Source organism: Rhyacophila brunnea, unplaced genomic scaffold (genome assembly GCF_057557595.1).
Source record: "Rhyacophila brunnea isolate RB1 unplaced genomic scaffold, BYU_Rbru_1.0 scaffold_22, whole genome shotgun sequence".
In the NCBI taxonomy this organism is placed as follows: domain Eukaryota; kingdom Metazoa; phylum Arthropoda; class Insecta; order Trichoptera; family Rhyacophilidae; genus Rhyacophila; species Rhyacophila brunnea.
Window position 1 is genome coordinate 22,563,067 of NW_028232882.1, and position 19,606 is coordinate 22,582,672.

At 34.8% G+C, this 19,606-nt stretch overlaps 1 protein-coding gene across 1 annotated transcript in view; it reads right to left on the reverse strand.

The window, feature by feature from the left end:
* Nucleotides 1-2,165: 2,165 nt before the first annotated feature.
* Nucleotides 2,166-19,606, reverse strand: part of LOC147070220 (uncharacterized) — a 47,307-nt gene continuing 29,866 nt past the window's right edge. The window contains exons 10-20 of the mRNA XM_085949699.1: nucleotides 18,156-18,298; nucleotides 16,497-16,595; nucleotides 15,638-15,759; nucleotides 14,438-14,651; nucleotides 12,767-12,898; nucleotides 9,514-9,675; nucleotides 8,201-8,390; nucleotides 5,127-5,292; nucleotides 4,560-4,656; nucleotides 4,145-4,284; nucleotides 2,166-2,473 (exon numbers count right to left, since the gene is read on the reverse strand). Of these exons, the coding sequence (XP_085805825.1) occupies nucleotides 2,290-2,473; nucleotides 4,145-4,284; nucleotides 4,560-4,656; nucleotides 5,127-5,292; nucleotides 8,201-8,390; nucleotides 9,514-9,675; nucleotides 12,767-12,898; nucleotides 14,438-14,651; nucleotides 15,638-15,759; nucleotides 16,497-16,595; nucleotides 18,156-18,298 (1,649 nt within the window). The 3' untranslated portion in view covers nucleotides 2,166-2,289. The remainder of the gene's footprint in view (nucleotides 2,474-4,144; nucleotides 4,285-4,559; nucleotides 4,657-5,126; nucleotides 5,293-8,200; nucleotides 8,391-9,513; nucleotides 9,676-12,766; nucleotides 12,899-14,437; nucleotides 14,652-15,637; nucleotides 15,760-16,496; nucleotides 16,596-18,155; nucleotides 18,299-19,606) is intronic.

Consider the following 19,606-nt stretch of genomic DNA (forward strand, 5'->3'; position numbering starts at 1 on the left):
TGAATGAAAAAGTGTGCACAATTTTGTCGCATCGCCCAAATTAGGCCAAAACTATTATGGTTTCGTTTAGGCAGGGTTTAATTGATTTTAAAAAACTAACTAACACCATCTGTAAATTGTAGTCTTAGTTCAATAAAAACAAATACATATGACTAACAAAGTTTAGTGTGCACTATTTATAGCGAATCTTAACAGCCTACCTCCACCCTTCGCCACTGCAACTCATACTGGTTGATCCATAGCTTAGACATTTGAAAATAATTTGTATTTATTGGTTGCATTCGCTTATTATAGCTGATTGTAATAGGTACTTTAACAGAAATTAAATACAATTTTGGTATACATGCAATAAGTACATTTTTTAAAACATAAAAAAGAAGCGCGGGTAAATTTTTTTCATTATTTTTTTTTTTTTCTCTACAATATTTTACAAAGCAATATAAAATTTTACGAAAACATTCACAGCCGTTTCTGATATTATCTGTAATATCCAGGAAAACCTCCGTCTCAAAATTCTAAACAATGTAACAACTAGTATAAATTACATTACATACTATTTATTATATTATTATAATATATTATTGTACAATAAGTCAGCAAATTTTGTCAATTTCAAAAGAGAAATATTCAGCCAATAAATAATATTATAATAACCTAAAATAGAAAACAAATACTTGCATAACAGCTGACTTGCACATAGCATTAAATAATAGAAAATAGCTTGCAACCTTTAATATCTCTGATATAAATAATCTTTTAATGTTAACACGTTCCCAGAATTCCTGATTACAGGATTATCACTGTTTACCAGTGAATGTTGGAAAAAAGATAATACATAATAAAGGTAGTGTTTCATGCATTGTGTTGCCACAATAAACACGAAAATTTCCTCCATATTCTAAATTTACAATATGTAAACATCAATTAGAGTTAAGTTATTGTGTACATAAAAGCCAAAGGCCTTCCCGTCCACGAAGCTACTCAAAAAAAATGCAATTTAAATTACCAACCAGTAGCAAGCACTGTGCAATTAGTTTGCAACGTGTTCATGATTTATCACCAGACATAGGTAAAATATGCTAGTAGTTGTCATGGCAACGCTGAACTGAAAGAGAGTGTGGAGATGTGGAGAATTTTAAAATATAAAATGTGTGGAAGTGGAGACATATCCCTGCCTGTATAAACAGACTGTGTGAATATGTCTTCAGATTGTTTGGAAGTTTGAGATTTTAATAAATAAAGTTCGATTACTGACAAGTTTGTGACTTCAAATCATGACCGGTTCCATTTTCTTTGAGTATTTCTATGGCCAGAATGCCTATGAGTTATGCCGAGTTCTCACGTGTTGATTTTTGTCATTCAACTGTGTGTTGAATGTCAATAATTATTGATAAGTGGGTACCATATTTCAACCGAATTGATCGACTTGCAAGCATGCGATTATTTGATTGTCGTGTATCCACAGTGTTATTGTTTGTGCCTGAATTAAGTATGGCGCCTTCGTTCAAAAAAGATTTAAAGTGGTCGGTCAAAAAAGATGCTAACGAATCAACAAATTAACATAAAATTCGGCAACAAAAATCGACATGTGAGAATGTGTCATTAGTCAACTTATGACAAACTGTTTGTTTGCTATGTGACAGTAATTCAGTGGGAAAAATTAGTCTATAGTGCACCAACGTTAGTGTGAGCAAGAATCATTTTGCACTTGTAAAAAAATATTTAAAAGTATATTATCACAATAATAAACAATTATACATGTATGTACATATTATGAATGAATTGTCAAGACATTTAATTTGAATTAAAACTAATTCATTGATTCTCATCTCGCAAACAATTTTGCAAATATGGTAACAGAAATAATAGTTGGTCAGCTGTTTGTCGTGAATATAAAAAATATAAAACTTTGAGACATAGAATCCGATTTCCAATTATCGGCACACTACTGATTACAACAATAACAGTGCTAGCCATTGATATATCATACAAATAGTTAAACACATTAAATCCGTGACAATTTGCAAAACATGATACATAACTATTTTTGCCTGTGAGTTCAGTTTGGAATTAATTTTTATATATTATCTTCATTCATTAAAGGCGTTAAAGATTCAATACCCTTATTCATGAGATGTTACATCTTGTATCAAACCGATTTTCAAGTCCATTTTATAGGTCCAAAAATCTCTCCTATGCACTTATCATTTTTTGTCTAAAAGACACCAATATACTATAATATACAGCCATTGTTTTTGACACTATTAAAGGTCTATAATAAATAGAAAATTAATCAATAACGGGAGCTGTCATGCAGTCTAGGTTGATGTCCTCCATGTTCGGTAGGACGAGGAGCTTCTCGAACTCCGTGCAAAGTCTTTTCTCTATCCAGCTGGTGATGTGACTGAAGTTTATCACTCGGGCACCCACCACCGGTTTGGCTTTCAGCCACACATCAGGATTCCCTCGAAATCTAAAATGTCACACATTAACTATCAACAATATTTTTTTATCATGTTTATTCGCAGCACCATAGTGTGGGAACATTTATGGTCAATTCTACGGGATTCAGCCTTATACTCCGTTTACACGTGGATTTATTGCTGACAGTACGTATTAATGCGGCCATAACAAGACAATGCACGTGTAAACACGTATTCTCGTGCAAGTTGCAAGATTGCATGCATGAATTAAAGTAGTTCAGAAGCTTCTGAATTTTCACGCAATAATTAGTACTTGCACGGCGGAGTGCATCCGCAGTAGAACGATAGTGGCGAACCTGCCGGAAGAAATACGAACTGCACTGCATAAAATATTTTGACATTTACCGATTATCTACGACCTTGTCCGAACCTGTCTGAATCTGTCATTGAATGTCACTGAATTGTGTCTCGATTACGCTTGAAGAATGAGATTGGAGAGACAGTCAGAGCTTTTACTTGTAGTTATTAACTTAACAGTTATTACTGTGATAGTTTAAAATAAACACTATTAGTGGAAGTAAATCCATGCACGTGTACAGGCGCCATTAACCTGCAGATTTCTAGGTTGCGACGCAAGATTATAAATGAGAGTATCGGTGATTAAAAATGCTATGTTTTTGTTGTTCACCGATAACTTGAAACTCTTCTTGGATGCTGTCACCTTGGATGATTGTCATCTACTCCAACTTGATATAGATATAAGATTGAGCGGGTGTAGCAAGCTGAACTTCAATATATCAATTCAATTTTTTATGTTCATTATGATTAATTAATCGAGGGTAGTTATGAATGGATTTACACAAATTTTACCAGATTTTTCAACTGAATAATAATGCCGGCAACAGATTGTCTTTTTATACGCCCTGCAAATTGGCAAATAAATGTCATATCAGTAGTGTGAAGTCCGCTGAAAATCGCAGTCATTTATTTATAGCTAACTTAACTCGTTTAGTGCTAACACCGCGACTGGCGCGCTTGCGTAAGTTGGCCATTGGATATAATTAACACGATATTTAATACTTTGGACGCGGAAGACGCGCCCGGCGCGTAATGACCAGGCGGCCGATCGATGTAATTAACGTGAATTTTAAAGGTGCTAATTAAAAAATCATTATCTACTCAGCAGCGAATGAGTTAAATATGGTAATTACATGTTAATTAGTAGACCAGAGGTTCTTGTTTTTCCTTCAATTTCATACATTTAGACTTCATCCATATAGAAGAAGGTTTTTCCAAGATTTTTGTACATATCGTCACTGTTCAGGCCAATTGGCGTAACCCTCACTTTTCACCGAAGAGACATTTTGATGGCAATGGACTTATTGCATACTCTTACACGAACTGACCCAAGTATCATAAATCCCAAAAATTATTTCATATCAAAATAATTCAAAAGTAATTTTTAAGCTATTTGTAACTTGACAAAAAATATTCCAGCCAAATGCTGTAACCCTCTAAACGTAAGCCACTGATGTGTAAATAAAAGAAAATTCTCAATTTGCAATAAAATAATAAGTAAATCCAATGCCCACAGTTTTTTTCACTTCCTGAACAATTTGATATTAGAGGGTTACGCCAATTATTGGCCTGTACAGTGACAATATTATACTGAGCATCAAAGAAGAGACGTTATTTTTTATAATAAAGACAGCTTAGCTTACCCGAACCATATCCGGTCCGAAGGGGGAGGTGGAATGTTAATCGTGAGACAACCAACGAGTCCAAGGAGCTCAACGCTGAGTTTTAAATCCGTATTAGATACTCCTTCCATGGCTCGTTTCACATACTTATACTCTGTTACCTGTAACATATTACAAATTATTCATACTCAGTGGTGTAACCTTCACAATTAAGCAGGCAGAGAACATAAGGTGAGATTCTAATTATAGGTTGGGTTTGTTTAATAACAACAAAACTTTCACATGGTCATCTGATTTGGCTATGCAGTAAATTCACGATTATCCGGTTTGCGGATTATCGGTGCATGAATTTAATTTAAAAGAAAATCGCTTGCTTTCGTAAACATTAACCACGTTTAGGAAAAATTCGAACTGATATTAGAAAGATTTCACTTACATGTTGAAAGTATTTGTTCGAAGCAAGTTTATCCACCAATCGCAAGAGTTTCTTGGTAGATGAATTGGCATTGGGAGGAAGTGCGGGGTCGGCATCTCTGAAAATAAGTGAACAATTAAAATTTTAACTTTTCAATGAATAGAATATGTCGTGCTATTAGCAACCATGATACCTATCGATATCTCATATGTAAAAGGCCGTAACTGCGTTTTTGGCTGTTATGACTTAATTGCCTTTCATTAAATAGTTTTAAAGATAATACAACAATGATAATCGAAAAAAAAACAAAAATTCAATCAATATAAGTATATCAATCAACTAAAAAATTACGATTTCAGCATCAAAAATTAACGTTGTGGTGTCATTAATATTTATTAAAATCATCCTACTGAAAAGTATCATTTTGCAGTTACGGACTTATACGTAGGAGGTGAGGATATCCATAATAATTTAAAAAATGTTCCGGAATTGAATTTCGAGAAGTACTTTATCAGTCGTGAAGACTGCTACCACTTAAATTAGTTACAAGAATCGCGTCAATATCTGATTAAGTATTCGGTTTCTTACACAACAGTCTTGGGAGTGGAAGGCTGAGCAAGAGGCGTGTCATCTTCAGAGCTGCTTTCCGCTGTGTCTTCCAAGTCAGAGTCGTAAACAGCCAATGGAAGTCCTCCGCTACCCCGTGCAGACGTTTTACCTTTGTGTTCGTGGGTTTCTTCGCCCCCCTTTTCTCCTGAAATGTGTTATGTTTAAATAAACTTAACCATCAAGGATACATAACACCGAACCCACGATTGATAAGGCAACACCATTTCGCACTGGCCGGCAGGAATACGTAGCAAGCAAGCCAGGACAAACGTAAAAACAATGAAGAGGTTCCGCCAATTAATGTTATAAAAAGATAATCCGGCAGGATTACGGGGCTCTTGATACCCAGCCGCCGTCGAGTACAGAGGTTGTGTAAGCCCCCGATGAACTTAGTAACCGGTGGGCTTACTTTAAATTCTGTGCTACGTTTAACCTAAAAAAAGAATAATGTCGAAGAGCCGTCATCATGTGAAGACAACTAAGCCGCAAGTATTACCTGTGTCGTTCCCGTGATCCATTGTATTCGGCATCCGGACATCGTGGCTAATTTTTTAGTATTTGCAGTTCACCATAGCTTCGTTCCAGTCTACTTAAATTCTAGTAAAATCTCGTGTTCGTACTATTACCATGTCAGATGTATCTACCTTGTTCGCATTTTGAGAAATTATATCTATCTATTTATTATCTACTACTAGTCTTTTATTTAAATTAGGCTTATACTTTCTTTGTTACATCTGACATTATCTCCTCCGGGAGTGGCGTCCAATTTGATATTTCATATTTCAGGAACTTTCTCGGCCATAAGTATATACCGTAAGTAATTTTTTATAGGTTGGAAGGTGCGTGAGTTGGATTAGGTCCGAGGATTGAAACCCACGTCCTGAAAACTAACTTCTCCTCGCTCTATCCAATTTCCTTTTTCCCGTATTTTATAATTCCAATTGCCCCTTATATATATATATTATGCCCTAGTACATTGGTCGGCAAACTCATTAGTCAACAGAGCCAAATATCAAAATAACAACGGTTGAGATTTCTTTTGAGAGCCAATTTTATTAAACTTACTGTATAGGTAGGTACACTGTTGGCATGATATCATTCTTAATAATGATCTTATTTGATAAAAATTTAATTGTAAGTAACGTCTGTTGAAATTGACACAATTTTATCGAGTGGAATATTATGTTTTTCCATACACTCAATTACAGCAATTGCAATATCCTCTCTACGTGTTTGACATTTGAGTGGCAATAATCCTACAAGTTCTTCTTTAGGACCTGTAGGTAGATGAAATAAATCGTACAAAACGTGAAACTTGTGCTGTATCATTTATGTCACAAGACTCGTTAACTGCTGATAAAGCTGAAACCAATTTAAGATCTTCGACCTGCTGGTTGGTTATATTCGAAGACATTTTGACTGTTATATCTTTTACTGTTTTAGTCCGTACGTGATCATTTGTGGCAGAGCCACACCCAAGGGGCCAAAGAGCCACATGTGGCTCGCGAGCCGCGGTTTGCCGACCACTGCCCTAGTAGATCCTATTTAGGTACCCTTAACTCATATTCATATCAAATGATGGCATTAAGATTATGTGAAATGTTCTTGAAACGGACTATGAGTAGATACGAGGGTGGGTCAATAAGTCCTTAGAAAAGCCGACAGGTGGCGCGACTAGTACTGTAAGCGGTTTGTTTTCATGCAGCGGCACTACCGATTCAGTATGCTGCGAAGTTTCAATCAGATTGGTCGGGTTGTTGTGTGTTTCTCGTACATTTAAAAAAAAAATTTGCTTGTGGAAAATGGAAAAATGGAAAATGGAGAAAATTGAGTTTAGAGCTGTTATTAAACATTTTAATATAAAAGGGTTAACAGCAAAGGAAATAAAAAATGAGTTGGATTTAGTTCACGGCATATCTGCTCCTTCACTTGCAACTATTTATAACTGGTTAAATGAATTTAAACGTGGTCGTACATCAACAAAGGATGAACCACGCTCAGGACGTCCTGTAGAGGTGACTACACCAGAAATGATCAATAAAATCCACGATATGGTGTTAAGTGACCGAAGATTAAAGTTGAGTGAGATAATTGAGGTTACAGGGATCTCAAAAGGTAGCGTCATTTTTATTTTACATGACAAATTGGGCATGAAAAATATTTCTGCAAGATGGGTGCCGCGTTTGCTCACAGTCGACAATAAACGCAATAGGGTGGTGGCCTCTAAAGCCCTGTTGTCGCTCATGCAACGCAATCCGGATGAATTTTTTCGTCGCTTTGTGACTGTAGATGAAACATGGATACACCACTATACTCCCGAGATGAAAGAACAGTCAAAGCAGTGGATTGCGAAGGCAAACCATGTCCAAAGAAGGCGAAAACCGTAAAATCAGCTGGTAAGGTTATGGCTACTGTATTTTGGGATGCACGTGAAATTATTTTCGTTGACTATTTGGAAAAAGGAAAAACAATAACAGGGGATTATTATGCATCTTTATTGGATCAGCTAAAAAACAAAATTGAAGAAAAACGGCCTCATTTAAACAGGAAAAAAATCCTCTTTCATCAGGACAATGCCCGTGTTCACACATGTTTACGATCAATGGCTAAAATTGAAGAATTGAAGTTCGAATTGGTCGACCACCCACCGTATTCGCCAGATTTAGCCCCCAGTGACTTTTTCCTTTTCCCAAACTTAAAAAAATGGCTAAGTGGACAACGTTTTTTTTCAAATGAAGAAGTCATCGATCGGATAAATGCTTATTTTGAGGACCTTCCGAAAACTTATTTTTCTGACGGTTTAAAAAATATTGAGAAACGTCTAACCAAGTGTATTGAGCTCCAAGGAGATTATTTTGAGAAATAAAAAAAAATACAAAAATAAAAACTGTTTTAATGCTTTTTTCTAAGGAATTATTGACCCACCCTCGTACCTCCATAATGAAACAAACTTCAAATGCTCTGTGCTTGCAGTCGGTAGGGTGGGGCAACACCTTCATAAGGTAAAAGAATTATACCAAAGCATTACCGTATTTGAGAAAAAAAATTCTTACTTTTTTCTTTCAAGCTCATAAGATTGAGCTGGGTTGTCAGTGTCATGTTCGCACGACCGCTATAACTGATCTGCAGGTCTACCCAGAGTCCCTGAGCATCCAGCATTGGAATGGAAGCACCGTGAAGACGTGGAGTCTCACATCCGAGGTCCAAAGCCGTCACCATCAGAGGACCCATGAATGATGGAAGCTGAAACAAAGAATAGATTACGTGCAGTATAACACATTGATGATTGAACTGGCGATTACATGGTAGAGCTCCAATATAATGGTGAGAAATAAACTTGATTTGGTTTGTGATTGTTCATAGAAATATTATAAATAATGACAGTAGGTATATTACATAAAATAACCCATGATAGACGATTGGTAATGTGTTGGCTGATGAAGCCGTGGGTCTCAGGTTCAAATCAGGGGTCTGGAAAATTCACATGCTGTTTTTCAATGTTTTAACCTCTTTGTGGGCGCCCAAGTTCCATATCAGATTTTAGAACTAATGAAAATAATATTTTAAGCTTTCAATACTAATGCAAAGTATTTCTTATCGTAGTGCAGTTTTGGAAAATAATAAAGTAAAAATTATGAACTAGCTACATGCGAATATACAATGCAAAATGTCATAAAGTTAGAGTGGAGCCACACCGGGCGACTCTGGTCGCCAGACCAGTCTCGCGACTGGTCTTCCTGGGCGATTTACTCGGGCGACTTGCAGGCGACCAGAGAGACAGCCAATAAATAATAATGAATGTACTCGCAAGTATGCAAAAATACGTTTTATCCGCGGCGTGGCTGCCGGCGACTGGTCGCCCAGTGTGGCAGCACTCAATACGTAGCTATATGTTTTCATACATCGCTACCGGTCGCCCGACCAGAGTGATTGAGTGAAAATCACCAACGTGATTTTACTGATCGCCCGACTTTATTGGTTGCGTGACTACTGGGCGACCAGGTATGGCATGCTCCATATAACTGCATGCATCGGTCTGGTCTCGGCGACTGGTCTGCCGACCAGAGTCGCCCGGTGTGGCTCGGCTCTTAATTGAATTGTTAGCTTTAATAGCGTTTTTTCTTTCACTTTCATATATTTAGCCTCTAACTAGAAGCGAAAGGCAAGTACGGAATGTCCGCTTCTCAAGGCATGGGTCGAATCCTGCTTCCTTCAAATCCATATGTTGTTTATTCAATGTGGACGTCAAAATGGTTAAAAATCATTCCTTATAAAAAAATCTGTCATCAAAATCTACAGTTATTGGCTAAAATCTACATCGGAAAAATCTAGATAGAAGGTTTTTTTTGACACCTTTGGGTCCTACCTTTAAGCTTGACAGTTTCTTCTGTATTCTTTTTTGGAGCATCGACACCCACGCACTGTTCCTGAATGTGTCAAAAACTATTCGTCCAATGATTGCATTTAGCCACAAAACATCACTGGCTATTTTATGTTTACTGTCAGGAATTTCTGTCACTGTTTTAGCCTGAAAGGAAAATTATCATATCAATGTCACGAATGATTACTTTTACTGTCAAATCTTGGTGGAAAGGCATTGTATTAATTAAAATAAACCACAATATCTAGTACTTCTTCCATATAATTTATTTCCAACCAGTTTCATCCACTTTAAAAGAACATTTTCAATAGTTGCTTAAAGAATATTGATACTAATCTCATGCTACGGTTGAGAGATATGGACAATAACTGTCAGTGATCCCCGATGGCCGCGCAGGTTTAAGCGTCGGCCTGTAGCGTTGTGGGTCCCAGGTTCGAATCCTGGGTCTGGCAAATACACCCATTGTTTTTCAATTTATGTATGAGTCAGAGTATAGACCTAATAGGTTGAGTAAGTGGGTGACATCCATTTCTCGTAAAAACAGAAATCTGTTAATAGAAACCTCCACTCTTTGGGTGCCCATATGATCTTATTAGGATCGGACATGGTCGATTCACAGAAGCTAAAAGCTAAATCTTTAGTCCCATCTGGCGACGTCGCTATAACCATGAATTCTATATGGTCTTTGATGAGCTCAGGCTTGCCATAACCAATGCTTAACTTTTTATACTGACCTCATTGGATTTTGGGTGACTTCGATAAATAAACTAAGCTAGGAAAATAATAGATAGCAATAGAATAAATCTGGAGCCACACTAGATCGAAAATACACCGCCAAAAATATGAGTTATCCATTTCCAATTTTGAAAATATGGTTTGGTTAGGTATGTTACTGCCTACTGTTACACACATACAGTAAAACCTCGTTAGTAAGAACACTGATAAATCGAAATTCGCCTTATTTAAAACTTCCCTTGAACATTATTTTCATATAAAACCACACCTTTAATTCGAATTTCGTAATTCGAAATGATTTCCCTGGCATATAAAAAAATTCAATAAATCGTAATAAAGTACACTATTTCATGAGCCAGTCATTGAAAATTGTGACAGACTTTCCTTAAAACATCAAAAATTACTTATTTTATAATGGTAATAAAAATAATCCTGACATTTTATGACCCAATTCGGTAGACACATCTGTGATCAGAAATAAAATTAATGAAAATCAAAAAAAATTTTTTTTTCAAAATTTTTATATTTTTCCCCCGTACATTTCGTAATTTGTAATTCAAATTTTTTTTCGATTTTCGGTCCCATGGAATTCGTATTAACGAGATTTTACTGTATATGTCAGCCTTGTAGGATTTCTCTGAGATTTTACAAGAAAATTTAGAGTTTGTTCGTAACTTAAACAAAAACATTTCACAAAATGTCCTTTTGCCAAAATTGAAAAGCCGTGGATTTGCTTCATATTGGAAACAGAAGACTTATATGCCGTGTTCAAGAATTCATACAAGAGGGATGACATATTTTCGGCTCAGGCAAATACGACTTTTGTATGATTGCATACTTCGTAGGGCGAATCCTGCAATGTATTTTCGGTGTAGTCTGCCGCCACATTTATAAAACATGAAATAAATCTGACAAAGCTTAAGCGCCGCGTGTTCTTTGCTTTTGGGTGATTAGGATTGGTCAGGATTGAGTGGAGTTCTCCGTTTCTTACAGTAGGGAATGGGGAAGGGCACAGGTTATATAGCCAATCGTAGTATGTGGGAGTCTGAAATCAGTCATATACAATGGTATTAATTAAGTCAGGTTAGGTGTATATCAAATGGGCAAATGCATTAGATTTTAATAAACCATTTCTTTTATTCGACGAATAATTCACAAGATTGGAGAATGTAACATTCCAGATATATATACATAACTTGAAAACACCTCAGATATATCTATATATACCCACTACAAAAATTACATTTGAAATAAATACGACGGAATTTGAACCCGTATATCCACTGGTATCGCGCCAATATGCTTTGACCAATTAAGCTACAGGCCTCCTACTTATTTACGATAATTTAAACTAGTTGGTCCTACATGAAAAGCTTATCAAATTGCGTTATTAATAAATAAAGAAATACTAATAACCTTGATTACTAACCGACGCCCTCTCGCCAAATATTTAGTTATAACGTATATTTGAACTTGCTAACAATTTTTAATAAACCATTTCTTTTATTCAACGAATAATTCATAAGATTTGAGAATGTAACATTCCATATATAAGCATTTCAAGTAGGACCTACTAGTTTACGTTTAAGTTATCGGCACGATAACTTTTTCTAGTAGGTATATATATCTGAGTTGTTTTCAAGTTATGTAGGTATGTTCATTATGCTTTATTTAGAATGGAAAAATGTTTAAGTAATATTCCATAATAACTCCATGAAACACATGAGCATATTATAAACATAAGGATCACTATGCATAGAGCCCAAAGATTATAAATAAATGCATCAGAGAGGGAAGTAATATTACATTTATTATGTATGACCATTTGTTGTCGTCATGGATACAACAATGATCATCAAGTAAAGATGCATGACATGAGGCATGAATCTATGAAAAATGCTCACTGTATATTTAAATCTATTTGTACTAATGGCAAAATTGAAGTGTTTGTGACTTCGAAATATGAATTTGCCTTTTGACTATTGATATGATGCCTAAACACAAAATATGGTTATTTTTTAATTACTGCCTATCTGTCTGTTTGTTCTATTATAAATCAAAAAGTACTGAACCAATATTGATGACAAAACATATAAGACTATATTGCTGCTACCAATTTATTAGTTTCATCTCGATATCTCAAAAGGTTCCGAAGTTACAAGATTAAACATCTCTAAAATAACGCACTTGCCACAATTCATCACAAGTCCGTAAAGCAGTAATATAGCAGTGGTGAAATGGTGAGGTTGGGTGCAGATAAAAGGGCACATGCCTATATCCAACTGTTGTCTATCTCATGGGCTCATGGGAACTCTCAGTCGAGTGTGACACCGTCGTACACATGTGATAATATGTTGGAATGATCCATTTGAATAGTCTTTTCAATTTGTATTTAAATGTCACCCTAAATAATATATACTTCATATTATTCACTGTGTAAATCGCTCAAAATGGACGCCGCTTAACATTGTAGATTAGGCATAGAATTAAATTATAGCGTTACCTCAAGGACATCTTTCATGTAGCGCCAAAAATCAACCTCTTGACTTGACTGAAAAGCGTCCGTCAACAATGACTCTTTGTTAGAAACAGCAGGAGTCCACAGAACTGACGGGGCATCATTGCTACCTATTAACTGAAAAGTTAAAACACAATATTAAGAATTCGTAAAAAGTATTGTTTTGTATATTTTAATTGTGAGTACTAGTCTCATTGATAGAGACATTCGCACTGTGAGTGTAAAACCAAGGCATCTGCAAAAGACATATTTTGGATATATTAGGGTTTGAAGTCTTCGTTTTGTTAGGAGAAATAGAGTTTCTAAAAAAAAACCATAATATTTGGTTTATATCTACATTATATTGCATGTTCTTTCAGTTACTTCACTTTTACATTATCAAGTTCACGACTTTTGCAGTTGTTTTGCATTTAATTCCGAAATTGAAAAATTTGCAGATGCTTTGGTTTTACACTCACGGTGCGATATTATATTAGGCATGTTCAACGCGTCGATTACGAGATGGATTTTGGTCGATCGCACTATAAGTATTAAGTTGAACAAATGTAAAAAGCATCTACATTCAGTTGTAATATAATATGATTTCACAGTGATTTTGAAGGGGGAGATGAATTATTTTCTTATATCTGCTAAATTAAACATGAGGAAATCGATGCGAGTACGATGTATCACTCGATATGTATTGTATCACTCATGGCTTGGTGCCGTCGATATTTCTACAGTTTTAACTGTAAAGAGCATAATAACACAACATCAAACATTCTCATAAACAATGCGACGATATGTCACCAAGCTAGGTGCGATTAAGTATCATTATTTCATTGCTCATCTGCAAATTGTGTATTAGTTTAGCAAGATGATCGATCACCAAACCGGCCACTCTCATGTTTCAAGCATCGTCAGTGATTGTTTTGTGCTGTGTCCCGAACGATTCGTGTGAGTAAAACTTTGTTTATAGAAAGTGTCATGTCTAATTATGAATATTTCGATACAGTACATTCTCAATAATCCACCACTCGATTATCTGACAACTACTATAATCCGCCGTTATTTTTACTAGTTGAAAGGACAAAATCAAGCACTATAATTCGCCGGTATTCGATTGCCAAATTCAATAGTCCACCGCATACAGGTATACAACACAGATGAGACGGGTTTATTTCAGAAAATTCTGCTTCGTAAAACGTACGTTCATCGCGAAGAAAGTAATGTACCAGGGAGGAAAGTGCCCAAGGACCGCATCACAATTATGCCATGCTCCAATGCAACCGGTACACACAAACTGAAGCTTTTGGTCATAGGGAAAACCAGGAATCCTAAGCCTTTCAAGAATATCTGCCTCACTGAACAACTGGTTGTGTCATGTATAATTTAGTAAATACTTGATTTTGATTATAAATAAAACCGTAATTTGCTAGTACAAATTTCTCAATAAAACTATTTTTATGAAATACCTGTTTTAATTTTTACCATATTTTGTATGTATGCACTATAATCTGCCGCCTTCACTAATTGGACACTTGTCTGGTTTTTGGGGTGGCGGATTACTGAGAGAGTACTGTATGTTCTTGGCAGAGGGCCAACCAAGTGCGCTGCTTTAGTAAAAAAAGTTGAAAAATATTGCACAAATCAATCGAAAATACACGATTATCTTACTTTTTTCTCAGTCTTCATATTCCCCACTCGTACTCTGGATTCAACATTATCCTTTTTGGCAATCCTACTAGGTGACCCATCAATGGAGTCGCTGGTCTCGGGCCGGTCCATATATTCATCCAGAAAATCGTCTTCGGGAACATTCTCATTCATCGCCAACTCAATGTTTTTAGCCTTCTCCACGTCCTCAATGGCGGTTTGCAGTCTTCGAAACCTGAAATTTTAAACAAACATTGTGATGCAATCATTCTAATTGATAACCTTCAGAAAGACTGCTTAGTCTTGACCAATCATTTTTTAAAGTTTGGTTTGAAAAAAAACTTTGGACTCTGCCATAGGAGATTACATCCACTAAATTCACCACCTTTCAGAGATCGACTATCAGAATGGACAGCAATTTAGCTAAGATTAATATTATTTTATTTTACAGTAGAACCTCGTTAATAAAAACATGGATATTTCGAAATTCGCCGTAATTCGAAATTATTTCCGAGTCCTGGCATATAAAATTATTCAATAAATCGTAATAAAGTACACTATTTCATGAGCCAGTCATTGAAAATTATGACAGACTTTTCGTAAAACATCAAAAATTACTTATTTTAAGAAGGTAATAAAAATAATCCTAACATTTTATGACCCATTAACACACACGGCACCGGAAATTTGGTAGGCACATCTATGATTGTAAACGATATTGATAAAAATCAAAATTTTTTTTTTTAAATCTTAATATTTTTCCCCCATACATTTCATAATTTGTAATTCAATTTTTTTTTCGATTTTCGGTCCCATGGAATTCATATTAACAAGGTTTTACTGTATACGTTTCAGCACATATTTGACAAACGTTAAGAATTGTAAAATGTAACAGACTACTTACTGAAACAAAATGTTCTGCCAATGAGCCTTTCAGGTAAAAGAGATAACCGCCGATGAGCGAGAGGGGGTGAGGATGAAATATCGTGGATCTGAAGTCGCAGATAATGATAGTCAGATCCGGCCTCTTCCCGGAGATGTCAGAGAAATATTAATGCTTGCCTAGATAAATTAATCTACTTGAATATTTTAAACTGTATACTGTCTGTCATCATCCTTTATAAAATATAAACCATTCTCCAAACCAAGTTCTTGATTATTGGACTCGCCGTCCCCAGCCTTATTAGAGAGTATGTTTTTAAAAGAAAACAAAAAATGTACCATTCATCTTTGTCTCTGCCTGTTCGTCCAAATAGATAGAGAACGATTTCATCTTGACCTGCGTCAGCTAATTCATCCTTGGACCATAGGTAGCTGTCATCATCCTCCTTATAAGCCTTTTCCTATTAGATATAAGAAAAAGTTAGATATACATCCATAAAGCTTATGAAAACGTGCTAGATTGGATTGTGAGTCTATTGGTGGATCTTGAGCGAGAGTTGACAATCTGATTATTATTTTTGTGGATATCTACATATTGTTATGATACATAGAACAGTGTTTCTCATCCGACGTCCATTTGACCTCAGGAATATTTCAAGAGAGCAACAGATGAAAAATAAACTTTTGGACAGTCAAAGCTATCTCTAGGGGATCACAAAATAAAATATAAAAATTATAATATGAAGTTAATAAAATTTCTGGATATTTATATTTTATTGCATTGTTGAATGTGGATTTGGTCAGGTTATTCATTTGCTCTCATAGGCTCGTGACCGTCGATCGAGGCGACAATTGTTTATTGGACAATCGTTGAATTTTGAATCGTTTTCTCTCGCTAGGCATTACCCTAACTACGTTATAATATGACTATCAAACTTCATGCTTATGTAGTATGGTTATAGGGAGTCACAAGGATCACAACAAACAAAGTTAAAATGACAATTCATTAGATATTATTCTGTTTAAAAACGAATACCTACTTATATAGTTACATAATAGTTCAGCTTATAATTATTTTTATTAAAAATTCATTTTGCAATTTTACATAATACTAAAAGGGGAGGGTACACAGATAAAAAAGGTTGAGAAACGCTCTTAAGATTCTAATCCCTACATTATTATAAAAAAAAACACTTACATTTTTAACTTCACCTAGGACTTCTTTAAAATCGTCCAACGAGATCTGATCATTCTCATTATCTGAATCCGTCTTAGAGTTGTTAGAATGGTGTCGCTCCTTTAAATAAAACAGCATAATATAAAACTATTAATACCTACTATCGACCGAGGGTGCTTGATGCAATTTGAATTTTAGTTCTAATTGATTTGAGTTTTGTAATATTCCAATTGAATCGTTTTCAGCGACCCAAGATTAACCTTTCAAACAAAGTGCACATTAATCACACATTCACCTATGGTAAATATACAACTGACACAGAATAATATAAGTAATATATAGCTTACTTATATGTATACTAAATTTACACAAATTTCTCCTTTAGACCTTTTAATATGTTAATACAGTTGAACTCGGTTATTACGATCAGGGATATATCGAGATCTTGGATATAACGAGGAAATATTTGTTGACATTTTAGTTTATGATTTTCTCCATACATTTATTCACTTTTATAACGAGTATCGGGTAGACCAAGCTAAAATATCCTCAAAAATTTTCTTTTAACTGTTAATGTGTCGATCGTTTAAAAATATTTCAACCCTAAGTAATAAAATCTGACCGGACAGGATGCCGCCGGGATCGGATTACGTTTATGACAGTAGTTAAGTGTCTAAGTACCTACCTAATTGGTATTTTCGCCGACAATATTGAAAAAATATCCACTCATATGGTTGCAATTGCATGTAAAAATCCAAGGTTTGTGAAGTCAGTAGGTACCTACCAGCGTTCATTACAATAAACAACTTCTTTTGTAGTTGTGAATGCCATGCTTGTTTTGGGGAAAAATTCTAATTGTGTATTTTAGTTTGAATTGGGACTTATTGCATTATGTGACCGCTCAATTAAAAATACCTATTCTCTGATATAACAAGTAAATTCAGTCAGTCCCATCTTCCTCGTAATAACCAAGTTCGACTGTATGTAACTATTACAACACTACTTAATGGCAAATATTCAATGTTTTTAGTATGGTCGAATTGGTACAGAAAAATTTTTATTCTACATAATATCTAAACTATTTTTTTTATTCAACAAATAACATTGTAACGAAGGAATGGAATATTCTTTATTGTTCATACATAATTCAATAAGTGCTTTAACTATATATTGCTTTTCAATTTCATTATAAATGAGTAGGACACAGATGGCACGATTGTTATAGCGCATTGGCCTGAATTCAATGGATGCAGGTACAATGTATTTTTAAATAAATTGTTCAATAAAAGAATGTTACATTCTCAAATCTAAATAGTTTATTAAAATAATATCATTGATTCATATCAAATTCAAGTTTAATGGTATATCTTGTCAATATATTGTAAACATTTAATAATTTGTGGAATTCTTGCGGTTTCTGACAGATACGGGTGAAATAGTCAGTTATAATGAACAAATCTGCAGTGTTAAATGAATTGTAGTTAATTTAATCATTAGTTTTAGTAGTCTACATAATATTATAATAATATTTATCAAAATCATGCATGAAAAAGAAAAAAATCAAAAAAGTATTTATTGAATTAACGGGATATATCTAAATTATCTATATTAACATAGCAATGAATGCGTGTGAAGGCACCAGGTGGATACGGCGGAAAAGAATAATCAAAATGGCCATACTCTTATGACAGGTGGGTCCTCATCATATTCATCATCAAGATCCATCTCGGGGAAATCGGAAGCTGGATCGATCATAAATGAACTCAGATCCCTCATGTCTTCGTTACCGTGCTTCTTTTTGGAGTGAAGGTGCTCCTTGATTGCTGTAATAAATATCAAATATTAAGTGGGGCTCTAGGTTACAAACAGGCAGTGTAAAGTATTTAAAGTATGAAGACATAATGGAACATGGTAAATGTAGACATTTTCAAATGTTTCCAAGACCGTAAGACGTGTTGCACCTATGACAACTGAACGACACCTGAAGTAGAGAGTACGATCATGTTAACACGCCTGTCTGAGCGTGTACAAAAAACCGATATTTTTATCGGTTTAGTTCCGGTTTTCGTTCCGAAAAAAAAAAAAATCCGGTTTTCGGTTCAGTTCCGGTTTGAAGCCCTGAATGTAGACACCCCAATGCTGACATATTGGATCAAACATAAATACATCGATTATGTGCATCATCAACTGGCAAAAACTTCAAGTATCTAAACGAAAAATACTCAGTAAACTATTCATTGGTGACGTTGAATGATAAAATTCACAACCTAACAGTGACGAAGGGTAAAGGAAAATGCACAGTAAACTTTGTCAGACATACTTATTTCTTTTCATTGAACTATGAATACAAATTGCAGATGGTGTTCTGTTAGTTTTTAAAACTCAATTAGAGCCAGCCTTAACCAAAGCAAAATAGATATTTTATATTAATATTTTTTATCTATTATGATTTGGTTTAGGCTGGGTTTGATTGAACTTCAAATAATTACAAGATAAAAAGAACTTTTTATATACAACGTTTTTAAATTTTCTGTTGAATCATATAAACTTGACTTGACTAGCTTAAACGATCAAAAAAAATTGTATTTGAAAGAAATAATACTAAAATGTCATTTTGACACTCATATTGATTTCCATAGTAACACATGTATATATTAATAATTTAGTTGTTAGGACCCTAGCAACAATGACATATTAAATGGACAACTCACTTCATATCGGCGCGCACGAGAAATTGTGCATGAAAGTCATTCACAGATGTATAGGTAAATGTCACGTGACCATCTGACGTATCCATTTCCATTATGTGATACAAGCTACGAGAATTTATAGTAATATAACCTTTATTGTAATGGCGTATTAGTGTCATTACTCATTATGTTAGAAACAGATTCTAGATTACTTACGACTTCTCGGAGATTAGACGCATGTGAGCCCATGGTTTCTGTCATTCAATTGCATTGAATAAACATTCATCAATATCTTAAAATGGCATTTTATCAATAATAAATAATACTAACACATGAAAAGTGATATCCCATCTTTCTTGGAGTGCTTAGTAGATTTTTTTTTACAATTTTTAACTAGGCACATTGGCATTTTGTAACACAATAATAACGGCGGAGTCGAAA